The 13,270-nt window shown below is 41.9% G+C and overlaps 1 protein-coding gene and 1 pseudogene across 6 annotated transcripts in view; one reads left to right on the top strand and one right to left on the bottom strand.

Moving 5' to 3' along the window:
* Positions 1-13,270, top strand: part of MAP3K3 (mitogen-activated protein kinase kinase kinase 3) — a 54,672-nt gene that overhangs the window by 24,209 nt on the left and 17,193 nt on the right. For all 5 annotated transcript variants that reach the window (XM_081116028.1, XM_081116026.1, XM_081116025.1 and 2 more), the window contains 2 exons: positions 2,260-2,373; positions 7,005-7,125. In XM_081116028.1, the coding sequence (XP_080972154.1) occupies positions 2,260-2,373; positions 7,005-7,125 (235 nt within the window). The remainder of the gene's footprint in view (positions 1-2,259; positions 2,374-7,004; positions 7,126-13,270) is intronic.
* Positions 3,191-3,567, bottom strand: LOC308546740 (small ribosomal subunit protein uS10 pseudogene; annotated as a pseudogene). The gene has a single exon. The product of its transcript is annotated as a small ribosomal subunit protein uS10 pseudogene (transcript).

Below are 13,270 nucleotides of genomic sequence, written 5' to 3'. Positions count from 1 at the left end.
GCTACAAGAAAGGTACTGGAGGCTGCAGTCTGCTCAGGCTGGTGCGTTGCATTAGTCTGAAAGGTAGTGTGTTTGTGCCTAGTAAAGAGCGTGTATCTAGAGCAGCGATTTTCAACCTTTTTCATCTCAGGGCAACCGTTAACTAGTTATAAAATGCTACAGCACACCAAAAAATCTATTTTTTGCCGATCTCACAGAAAAACTGGTATAATTTTGATTCATTCACACTGGATGACTGTTGTTGTGTTGGCTCTTGTTATTTTTTTATTTGACAATCTTAAGGGAAAAGAGGTCAGTGCCCCTCACTAAATAGTCAGGTGTTGCATGTTTTAAAAATCCTTGTGGCACACCAGTTGAAAATCGCTGGTCTAAAGGGAACTGAGTTGAGGGACAAGACAGGAAAGCTGGGCAACATCCTGGCTCTTTGAGAGTCGGGTCCTTTCTTTGTAGTTTTATTTTATTGGTTGAAGAGTTAAGAATTTCTTCCATAGTTTAGGGCTTAAATCTGTAGGGGCTGAGATTTGTTGGCCCAAAACTCCCTGGTCCCTTCATATAAAATGTACAATACAATTGGATATACTGCCAAATAGCTAACAAAAATAAGACCGTTTGATCTTTTGGTTTTTTGGATAAATTTTAGAAATAAAGCAAATTTGGAAAATAAACCACTAACTCTAATAAATAATACAGATGTAAGTATTTTAAAGTATGTAAACTAACACATTTTAAATACAGAATATGAGCACCCCAAAAATATAAATGTCAAATCCATAGAACTTTAAAAACTTGCAGTTTAAGGTTCAGTAGTTTACATAAGGAAGTGAGGCTAAAGTCAACTAGCTTATCAGCATTAAAGAAGGTGTTCTTTAGTTAGTAAAGACTGTTTTGGATGATTCAGTACTCATTTCTCTTTCTGTTAATATTTCCATTAAGAATTCCAGATGTCCCAAAATCCATTTGAAACTCTTGCCAACAAAGTCACTGCCCAGAATGTTGGGCATTCCTTTATTCAAATGTTTATGCAGGTATTAATTCTAAAGCTAAATATAAATAATTGTTATTATTTTAGATCATGCATATCTTTCCATACACTGCTAATATCAGTGGCCGAGAGTTGACTAATATACATTATATTAATCTAAAAACCCCTCAGCCCCTTTTTTCTTTGCCCTCTAAACCCTGCCCTATCAGGATTTGAGAATCACAAATGAAAAATCTGTTGAGATTTTATTTATGTTTATATATTTATAATAATAGCTTTATTGAAATATAATTCACCTACCATAAAATTTACCCTTTGAAACCCTGCTATGTGGTCTGAATTTGTGTCCTTATTTGAGTAACAGTTTTGAGTGGTTTTTTGTGTGTGTGTGTGTGGTGTGTTTTTTTTGTTAATTCTCACCTGAGGATATTTCTTTCCATTTAGAGAATGTGGAAGGGAGGGAGTCTGGGGGCAGAAACATCAGTGTGAGAGAAACACATCAATTGGTTGCCTCCTCCATGACCCCCAGGTACATACCCTTGATCAGGAATCAAACCTGAGACCCTCCAGTGCGCAGGCCGACACTCTATCCACTGAGCCACACCAGCCAGGGCTTGAGTAACAGCTCATCCTCTGCCCTCCCCCTGTGCCTTTTCTACTTGTTCTGGTTAATGTCAGACATGATTCTACTGCTTAATTTGAAAAGAAATATGGGGACTATAACTGTTTGGGATTTGATGCTTTGGAGTAAAGTGTATTTTTAGAGAGGAATCTCTTCTTAGGAAATACCTCAAAACAAAGTTCTGATATGTGCTTTAGCATAAATGAACTCATTAAGCTAAGTGAAAGAAGCTAGATGCAAACGAATGTGTATGAGTTCCATTGGAAATGTATGAATATTATATGATTCTATTTATGTGAAATGTCCAGAAAAGGCAAATCTATAGAGACAGCAAGTAGATTAGTGGTTGCCTGGGGCTAGATGTGGCAAGTAGGAATGACTATAAATAACAAAAGAGATCTTTTTGGAGTAATGTAACTGTTTTAAAATTGAATTGTGGTGATGGTTGCACAACTTTGTAAATTTACTAAAAATTATTGAATTGTACACATAAAGAAAAGAAAATATCTCTGTAATTTCAATTAGATCTTTTAAGATCCCATAGTATCCAGTGAGATTGTTTTCTTCCAAACATATATATTTTTTTTATTTTGCTTATTTTCACAAACTAAAGACTTTTGTATGATTTTTTTTCTTTCTGTGTCCTGTGTCACAGCTTTCCATCCTGCTGAAGAACCAAGATGATCTTGATAAAGCAATTGACATTTTGGATAGGAGCTCAAGCATGAAAAGCCTTAGGATATTGCTGCTGTCCCAGGATAGAAACCATGTAAGTAGCCCCAGTGATGGTCTGGCAGTGGAAGACAAAGTTTGCTGTCCTTCAGGAGTTCACCTTGCTCCCTTGACAGAATTCTGTGTTCCTCAGCCACTGCTGAAGAGAGAACATAAGCAGGGCCTCGCCCACTGTGTCATTGGCCAACTAGTCTGCATTTGATTTTACTGCAAAGCCAAATCATCAGTGTTAAAATTGCAACTAAAGATTACTTGGCTTGTGGTGTGAGAGGAAGGAAAACATTTTATAATAAATGATAAATTTTTCTCTCTATATTTATGTTCTTTCAATTAGATTTGGACCCCAACAGGAGAGATTTGGTTAGTGTGGGGTTGCTGATAAGCAAAGGCTGTCAGGGATTCAAGGCTGTCCTGCTTTGTAAATCCAACTCCCACAACTCAGCAACTTGGGACACATGTAGAAAATAAACTTTTCCTTCTGTTCATTGGAAAAAAGGCCATTGGGCTGGAGGGCTCTTGTAACTTCCTAGCTGCTGCTTTACCAAATGGCAGGCAATCTACAGGGGCTGTAAGAAGTGAGGAGTTATTCCTTATGCAGTTTCCTCTCCTAAAGGGTCCCTGGGGGGCCTGTGTTCCACAAGAATGCTTGTAAGCTGAGTCTGTCTTCTGATCACTGATTCCTCTACCAGTTTTCTTCAGATGCATGTTCTGATGGTTTCTTGGCATTCTTTCCTTATGCTTGAAGACAGCCAATATTGCTGCATGAGAGCTATAGATGCACTATACCAGGATAGAGTTTAGATGAAAGATGACCTTTTTTTTTTTTTTTTACAACTGATAGTCAAGTCAGTTTATTAAAAAGGTTGACTTAAGTATCTGCAATGGTGACTTCAACCTCAACTCCTGGCTCAATACTGATGGAAGTAATCTGCTTAACAATCTCAGAAGGGCTGTGCAAGTCAATGAGTCGATTGTAGATCCTCATCTGAAACCGATCCAAAGTTTTAGAACCCTCCCCACAGGGAGTTTTTCTTGTAGTGATTCTCCAAGTCTTGACAGGTATCCAAACCATTCCTTTCACTTTGAGATTCTTTTTCTTTGCGCCTCTGATCAAAAGTCAGCACACACTTTCTCCAAAGACTTTACATTGTGGCTGATTAGAGTAATTCTAATTTTGTGAATCCGCCACCTCTGGTTCCATGGGTGTGTTTCCAGTATCTTTAAAAGCCATGGCTATGGCACAGCTTCCTGACCAACTTGTTCCTGGGCAAGAGCAAACAGTGCTGAGTCAGAAGCAGGAGCGTGTGGGACAGAGCTGTGCTGCGGCTGCAACTGTGTCTTCCTCCGACCATTTATTTTTTGAGACACTTATGGTGTTAGACTGCCCTATTAATTAGGAAGAGGCACAGGAGAATGCAGTTAGGAAGCTTTAGAATTAAGAAGATGTTTTCTGATATTACAGAAGTGTCCTTGCATGTGAGGATTAGTCTTCTCTATCCCAAGTTATGTCTTTTTTCTGGATATGTTTTGGGAAGTATTCTGAAGTAAAAATACATACTTTATTATTTCATTTCTCTATTTAAATTACTCACCTGCTCCTTATAGTCCTTCCTTATTGCCTTTCTCATAAGATCTATATTTAGCCTAACATCCAGGGTTTATCACCAACTACCCTTGCTTTTAACTCCCCAGTCTCCTCTTTCCACAGCCTTCAGCATACTCTGCTCTTCAGTTCTTCCTTCTTCCTCTTTGCTGTACCATCGCCATTACCTTTCTTAAAGGATCTAGCGTGATTACCCCTACAATTTGGTTCATATATTGACTGAGGCCATTTTGATTATTCTCTATTTCTTTAGTCATTGGATGTAATCTGCACACCAGTTTATAGGTTCTTTAGTAATGACCCTCTAGTTGTTGCATATTTGTAAGTTTTACCTTAAAAAATTATAAGCTCCTTGAGAGCAGGAGCTGTCTTACTGTTTTGGAACCCCTTCCCTACGCATCCTCTTAAGAACACCACAGTAAATACTTCTTCTTTTTTTTTTTTTTTTTTTTAATTAATACTTCTTGAATTGTTAGCAAGAATCAAATAGAGGTTGTTTTCAGCAATCCCTTCCTTACAGAAGTCATAAAAGCAAGTTTACTCACCTAATCTCAACTTGGATGAGCTCCTTGAATATTGGTGGTATAAAACAAAAAGAATAAGAATTTGTAAAGAAGTTGTAAACATGGCATCCATTATGCAAGTTGTACAGCTTCAAAAAAATTTTAAAGGTTTTTAATAAATTAATGAATGCTAAAGCTGTAAACTTATTAAATAACCTGTCTGGATGCGTCCACAACTATTATAACTATCATGGTCTTCCCTGTAAACATCTCTTGGTGCCACCATTGAAGCAGTTCCAGGGTGCCATTTCTAAGCTCATATTCCCATGAACCTAACTAAAGCAAGCAAACACATACACGCACACACACACCCACCCCACTTCCTCCCCCTGCATAGTTGAACCCATATGTTCCTTTTGTCTGATGCCACCAAATTTTTATCAAGATTGTGGGTTGACTTTTGTAACCTCTTTTTCTGCTGATCTCTGAGCTTCTAGTCACTACAATCTTTTTGTATGTGGTTCCCTGGCAATGTTGCACGTTGCTTGTGTCAGCCATACACGCTGCTATCCACAGAATCCTTCAGTGAGGTTTTCACTGAATGGTCAAACACCACATTATTTGTTATCTTTAGAATGTTCTGCTAGCTATAGCCTTTACACCTGCGGGCTCTCCTTTCGCTCTACTACAGTGCCCATGTATTTTTCCTAGTCCCACCTTCCTCCTTCCTCTCTTTCCCACTTCTTATTCAGGGTTCCCTGAATCCTTGCATCAACCTCATTTTTGTTTGCTACACCATTCTCTTTTATCTCCTTAAATTGGAGTTATCAAATTTGACTTTTACAAGCACTTGTGGAGATCTGAAAAATAACAATCAGACCATCCCAAGTTGGTCTGAAGTGATAAAAGCCCCACAGGCAGTTCTAACAGGTGGCTAGAGTTGAGAACCATTATCTTAAACTGAAGTGTGATTTACCTCCTAAGACCTTGCTGCTCAAAGTATGGACCATGTGGCAGCAAAAACATCACCTGGGAGCTTGTTAGAAATACAGATTCTCAACCACCCCAGACCTGCTGTATCAGAATCTGCATTTTATTTCGCTTCAACTGTATTCCAACCTGTTGCCACAACTTCAGCCTCTTTTTTTTTTTTACACAAATCTATACTTGTGCTTGCTGTTGAAACTAACTACTTTCCTGTCTCATCTTTTAGATTTTAAAATTGAGAGTTTAGATATATGCTCTTTGATACATCTCTATCTAATTCATGTTGCCAAAATTTATTTAATTCCCAGTATGTGTGAGGCCCTGTGTCCAAGCAGGCGTCCTTGGGGTGCTCATCATGCAGCTCTTCTGACTGCAGGGCTGTGGCTTTCCCTTGCTCTTCACTGGCCTGCTGCCTCAGTGTGTGGCTTTGACTGTTTTTTCCTTTCTGACTCTCAGCAGAGAGCTGTTGCACATGGAGGCTTCAGCAAGAACATTCACTTCCCCTTGGTTCTGACTTCCCATTAGAGCAAGACAGTTTGTCAGGACAGCCCCCATATGAAAAGTCTGTTGTGGGGAGACAAGAGGAGGCTGTTTGGCAGCTGAACTCACCCCAAGAGCAGGAAGCCTTTTTCCTGGAGAACAGGATATAGTTTGTTTAAGTCGGACATTTTTTTTCTTCTGGGAGGTAAAAGAGAAGCAAGTAGAAACTTTGACCCAAATTGCTCATAAACCCCAAGCTCCCATTTCCACTCTCAGTAGTGCTCTGTATATTTGTAAGCACATCCTGACATCACTTGCTCACCTCCAAGCTTCAGTTTTAAGCTTTCTTAATGCAAGGACCCCCCTTCATTGTGTTGTTTTCTCTCTAGGGCTCACCTAGTGGCTTGACTGGGTCAGTGCAAAAGTGGAGGTTGATGTGGTAAGGCTGCTGGCCCTGTTCTGAGGTCCTTGACCTCTAGCAGAATAGAAATAGCCTTTCCCAAATGAACACAGTTCTGAGATGGTTCATGTGTAAACTCCAGTAATACGAAGCAACTGAGATCTTACCTTAATTTTCAGGGAGTCATTATGGTTGGGGACAAAACAGCATATCAAGCTACTTTTAAAAGTACATATTTATCAACCAGAATTTTTTGGACAGGGAAGTTGCCATCATTCTCTATTCTGACCCCCACTCGGCAGGTGATCTCGCTGCTGAAATAATTTCCTGCTTTTCCTGCTATTCTTCCCGAGCTCTCTGGAGAATTTTATGAGACGGTATTTACAACTCTTTTCTGTTTGCCAGATTAATAGCGGAATGCCTGTTATTTCTCCCTGTCTGGGTCATCACCTATTAAATTGGGGCACTGAGTCTCAGTGCTCATCTGTTGGGGAAGCTGTAAAACTACATCAAGCAAATAGTGATTTTCCAAGACAGATTGAGGAGTGAGATTTGGAGGAGAGCTGGGTTGCTGTAGCTCATGTATTTAAAGCATGAAAACAGCTGAAAGTATGGGGATTCTAGGGAATGGTAAGGGGGCTTTTCTTGGCCCACCTACTTAAAGATAGCTCAGCCTTTTTCCTCTTATCTTGCAGACCAGTTCCTCTCCCCACTCCGGGGTGTCCAGGCAAGTGCGGATCAAAGCTTCCCAGTCTGCAGGAGATATAAATACCATCTATCAGCCCTCCGAGTCCAGAAGCAGGCACCTCTCTGTCAGTGAGTATTTCATCCCTTTTTTCCTCTCATCTAATTTATGCCCATGGTATTTTTTAAGTTATCAATTAAAAAACAATTGGCAAACATTAAGTGCTACTCTGAGCAGAATAATCCTCTATGCCTTTATTTGGGAAAAAGGAGTAAAGAAATGACTGGGATGGTGTCCTGACTCTCAGGAAGCTTACACTGTAATAATGTGATGGTGTGATCAAACATCCCTGAAAAAGTGATCTCCTCAAACATCTGCATGAAGACCTTCAGCAGCAGTCTACCTTCATTTCTGACCATTCTTTCCCCAAAGGATTGTGGACTTTTAGAGTTCAGAATCGGGTCTAAGTTCGAGTTTTGACCCCAAACCCCTTGTCTGTGATTCCTGAGGAGTCCCTGTGCTTCAAGGTAGATGTTGACCAGTGAAACTCTTGAAGAGTCAAACTAAGTTGTCTGGGAAGGACAGGAGACTGTTGACATAGTTTATACAATTGGCTACCTAGGAAGAAAGCTATGCAGCTGCTGCCAGGCCTTCCCAGGAAAGGAATCTAAATCAGGTCTGTGCATTATACTAGGCAACCTCATAATGCTCTGGATCACATTTCCCAGAATCTAAGGAAAAAGCCCATTACTTGAATTCTGGAATTTGTATCAAGGGGGAAATCTGTCCTTATGAAACATTTGTGTTGAACCTGCTGTCCTAACATTGCTGAGACGCCTGCTGCCGCTATGAATCCAAGTTCTATCCATTACAGGGAGAATTGCATCAAACTAAACTGCTCTCTGAAGATGTTGAGCTAGGCTGGGGGAAGTCTGAGTATTGGTCCTGTTGCTAAGCTTGTCTGTGAGTGATAAGCCTCCTGAGGGAGTAGCAGGAAGAATGTGTGTTGCTGAGGCACTGATTTTGCCTCATCGGGTAATTTCTGGAACTCAAACAAGCACTGGTAGTAAGTGTTGCCAGCTGAAAGTCTGTGTATAAGTTTCATATTTTTCTATCATTGATAATTGTTGGCTGTGTTTTCAGTAAGCTGGTTGAGGAGAGAGAGAGTCAGTACCTCAGCAAGGAGACTGTCCAGAGCATCTCTGGCCCTGGAGATTGAGAGGCCGAGAGGGCAACATTGTTCATTTGTGGAGTGAGCAGTGAGGATTGACGTGGGACAGTGACTGGGCTTCCTGCTCCTAAGCAAGTGCCTGTGATTTGTATCTGGAAGCAGGAGCTGAATGCTGGGCCATTGTTGTAGGGAGTAATACATGAAATTCCTTGTCTGAGAATGCTGAGGGATAAGATTGCTATGAAGTAGTTCCTGTTTATCTGGAGAGTGGGCAGTGCAGCCTCCCAACACAGATAGATCCTTGGTTCCTTCATTCAGCAAGCATTAACGTACCAGCCATTGGGCTGGGATGAATGCTACAGTGGAGACACATGGAAGGCCAAGGGTGGTGTGGGGACACAGGAAGCAAGCACTAACCAACTCTGCCCAGGACTTTGGAGAACAGCTTCCGCAGAAGAGGGAACATCAGGGCTGACACACAAAGGGAGATTTACTGAGCTTAGAGTAGAGACAGGTATTCCAAGCACAGGAAAGAGCACCTGCCAAGCATGATCACAACAGAAGGTAGTGAGATCTAAGAACCCCAGGTGGTTTGGAATGGTAGATGTGACTGGAGCAGTGGGCAGAGCCTGCCAGCCTTTCTATAGAGCTGAGAAGTGGCAGAAATTATTTTTAACTGGAATGACCTGGGGAATGCATTCTGGAGAGGAGCTGTTTGAGCTGGATCTTTGGAGATTATGGATTTCCATAGGCAGAGATGAGGGGAGAGGGCTTTTCAACTCTGCCTACAGAGCTCTCACTTATCCTTTAGGTTGGCTGATGTATTTGGAGGAGAAATAGAGGTGAGAAAAAATGCCTGGACCACTTTCTGAGGAGCCTTGACTGCACTGGGGCTTGTTTGGTAGGGAGTGGGAAGCCACTGAAAATGTTGACCCTTTATACTCATCTCCATTGTAATGCTTATCACATTATCTTGTTATTCCCTGTCAGACTGCATTTTTACTCATTCCTTTATTCCTTCAAGAAATGATTACCAAAGTATCTGTGTGCCAGAAACATGAGAATCAAAAAAGACAGGGTTCCTTCCCTGTGGCCCTTATAGACCCCTGGGAAGACAGACATTTATTTGTCATTCTGTGACTAATTATAATTATAGGCTGTGACTAGAGGTGTATGGTGCTGTGAGCACATATAACAGAAGGATGTGGCCTGATTCAGAGGGGGCCAGGAAAGCCTTACGCTATCACTCAGAGCATGAATGAGAGCTATGCAGGGGAGATACAGGGAAGAGAGTTCCAGGCTTGGAGAGCCTGATGGCAGAGGGAGTATGCCATGTTTGAGAAACAGAAAGAAGTCCTGAGGGCTGGAGAGCTGAGAACAAGAGGAAGGGGAACAGGCCGAGACTGGGGAGGGAGGCAGAGTCTTGTGGATTGTGTCGAAGATTTTGATCCTTATGTTGAAAGCAGTGGAAATCCGTTGTAGGGTTTTTAAGTGAAGAGGAATGGGTGATGTGACATACTCATTTATTTTGAAAACGTTGCTCTCGCTACAGTGTGGAGAACAGATTGGAGTGGGGCAAGAATGGTTCTAAGAGAACCACATTCAGCTAAAGTAGTGGTTCAGGTGAAAAATGACAGAAGCTTGGATTAGGTTAGTGACAGTAGTGGAAAGAGGAAGGAGCAGGTGGATTTGAGACATTTAGAAGGTGAAACTGACAGAACATGGCATTGGCGTGGTTCTCAAAGTGTGGTCTGGGGACTTTGGGGTGGTCCCTGAGGTCCTTTCAGGAGGTCTTCGAGGTCAAAACTGCTTTTATCATAATACTAACAAACACTTTGCCTTTTTACTCATTCTCTCCTGAGTTTTCCAGAGGTTACATGCCTGAGGCAGTGTCATTGCTCTGATGGTTAATGGAATATGTGCCTCAGTATTATTGTGTTTTAAAATTTTTCGAGCTTTGCCCTGGCTAGAGTGGATCAGTCGGTCGGGTGTAGTCCCGTGCGCTGAGGGGTTGCTGGTTCGATTCCCGGTCAGGGCATGTGCCCAGGTTGTGGGCTTGATACCCGGTGGGGGGCATGCAGGAGGTAGCCAGTTGATGTTTCACTCTCACTTAGATGTTTCTCTCTCCCCCTCTCCTTTCCTTTCTCTCTAAAAATCAATAAAAAAATATTTTAAAAAAATTCTGAGTCCTAGCCAGTTTTGCTCAGTGGTTAAAGCGTTGGCCTGTGGACTGAAAGGTCCCAGGTTTGATTCTGGCCAAGGGCACGTACCTCAGTTGCAGGCTTGATCCCCGGCCCCAGTCTGGGCGTGCTGGGGAGGCAACCAATCTATATATCTCTCTTACATCAATGTCTCTCTCTCTCTCTCTCTCCCGCTTCTGCTCTCCCTGAAAAGCAATGGAAAAAATATCCTTGGTGAGGGTAAAAAGAAATTGTTTTAAAAATAAAATATTGAGACCGGCCGGGTGTGGCTCAGTGGTTGAGTGTCAACCTAGGATCCAGGCAATCGGAGTTCGATTCCTGGTCAGGGCACATGCCCGGGTTGTGGGCTCGATCAATGACTCTCTCATCATTGATGTTTCTCTCTCATTCTCTCCCTCTCCTTTTCTCTCTCTGAAATCAATAAAGACATATTAAAAAATAATAATAAAAAAATTAAAAAACCATTAAAAAAAATAATAAAAAAATATATCAATTGATATAACCCACATAAATAAAAGCTTTTTAGTGTCCTCAATTTAAAATATATATATATATCTTTATTGGTTTTAGAGAGAGGAAGGGAGAGAGAGAGATAGAAACATCAATAATGAGAGTCGTCATTGATCAGCTGCCCCCTGCACGCCCCCAACGGGGGATCCAGCCCACAACCTGGGCATGTGCCCTGACTAGGAATCAAACCGCTATCTCCTGGATCCTAGGTCAATGCTCAGCCGCTGAGCCACGCCCAACCAGGCAGTATCCTCAATTTTTAAAGTATAAAGGGGTTCTAAGACCAAAAGGTTTAAGAACTACTATGGTATTGGATTGAATTTGCAAGTGTTGAGAGAGCAGGAGATAAGTTACTGCTTTATGGATATGTATAAATGGCACTGCCTTTCAGCCTGACAGGAACTCCAAAAGAGGACCTGGTTTGGGGTTCTGAGAAGGGACAGACTTCATGTTTTAGATAAGTTGAATTGGAGGTGCCTTTGAGACAGCCAAGAGGAGATATAAACATCCATTTGATATGTTAGATACACAGGTCTCTAGCTCATAGGGGAGAAAATCAGGGGTAGGGAAAAAATTGGAAATTGTCAAATTGAAGCCATGGACCCAGAAGAGAGTGCCTAAATAGACTGTAGAATGAGAAGAGGGCCTAGGACTGAGCCTTAAAAACCCAGACCCTCAGTGGCTAATTAGAGGAAGATGAGCCTGTAAAGGTCACAGGAAAGGAGTGACCAGAGAAATAGGAAGGAAAGTAGGAGAGGGCGGGGAGCAGGCTTTACATGGTACCAGCCAGGTTGGGAAGGACAGACCAAGGGTAAAAGACATAAACTTGTCATTTTCATCCACAAATGTCTAAGCACTTGCTATGCTGGTACAGGGTAAGACTTTCTGGAAGTAGAATGAAAGAGGAGGGGAAGAGTCAGGGTCATAGCATGAGGGAGTAGCAGTCCTACCAGTAGAAATGGGGTCAAATGACAAGCCTTAGCGATTCAACTCCCCACCAATAGAAGGGGGGTTCTTTGCCCTCCTCCCCCACCAACATTAAATACCTGTGAGTATTTAGTGAGAGACTGAACATGCAGATCATTCAGCTCCCTCTGCAACATTTTCAGTGATGGGGAAGTGCAGGGTAGCCCAATCCAATTTTAGACAGCTCTACTTATTTTCAAGTCTTCCTTTTTTAAAAAAAAAAAAAAAAAAAAAGATTTTTAAAATTTATTTTTAGGGCAAAAGGAAGAGAGAGGGAGAGAGAGACATTCATGTGAGAATGAAACATCAGTCAGCTGCCTCCTGCATGCCCTCCCAACTGGCAACCCTTCTGTGCCTGGGAGAACACCCAACCAACTGAGCCACACTGGCCATGGTGGTTCTTCCGTATTCTGAATGAAAATCTTCCTTCTCTCACCTTACCCATTGGCTCTAGTACTGCTTTACTGAGCAACATGGCTAACACAAATAACACATTTCAGATGACAGTTTTTCAAATAACAGCTATCGTGTTCATCCTTTGTTTTTGCCATCATAATATACATACCTTAAATTCCAGTTTTTTTCAGGACAGTTAGTCTGTTAAACTAGTTCATCCCAAAACACAAAACAAGCCACCCCACCACCCTCACCAACAAAAAACTACTTGGTAACTAGTTAACCCAAAAGAGAGACCCCAGACAAGGCAGATGGAATTTCCCTATGTCTGTGAAGGTGCTCTTCCTCATATCTTTGCCTGTAGAAATTGTACCCACTTTTGAAGCTGAGCTCAAGCTCCATTTCTTTCATAATACATTGGGCAGTGCCCTTAAGCCATGTAGCTAACCAAGCCTCAACTCAAGGACTTGTCTCTGTCAAATCCTGACTCCCGTTTGGTCTAATGCATCTCAAATGCCTTTGCCTCTGTTTTTACTCCATCTTGCTCCTTGTCTTGCCACTGCCTCCCACAGTGAGGCAGGCCAGGTTGCAACCTCTAAGGAATGGATAGCTGACAAGACAAGACAGTGGAGGCAATAACTTCTTTCAAGGAGTTTGGCCGTGAAAGAAAAAGAGATGAGGTAGTGTCTTAAGAAAGTGGCAGAAAAAAGCTCAGGATATTTTTAGGCTAGAGATCTGAGCAGCTTTATGAGAGGAGGTGCCAAGACAGCTGAAAAGAAGCTTAAAGGTGAGAGGGGACCATGGGGGAGCTGACTCCTGCAAGAGAGGAATTGGGAAATCCAGGTAGAGGGCTTATAATGGCAAGGAGGAGGGGAGTCCTCGAAGAGGAAGGCAAATTCAGACAGAGGGAAAGAAGGAATGTTGAAAGGATAGGGTGACTTGTATTGACACTCAGGCAGTAATGAGTTAGAGAGCTGTGCACAGTGCAAACCTCCAGTCCTAGTACAGATTTGGAAGAGGAAACCACAACTG

This window comes from Miniopterus schreibersii (genome assembly GCF_964146895.1).
Source record: "Miniopterus schreibersii genome assembly, chromosome: 16".
Classification (NCBI taxonomy): domain Eukaryota; kingdom Metazoa; phylum Chordata; class Mammalia; order Chiroptera; family Miniopteridae; genus Miniopterus; species Miniopterus schreibersii.
The sequence above is the reverse complement of the archived record's forward strand: the minus strand, read 5'-3'. Positions and strand labels throughout refer to the sequence as shown.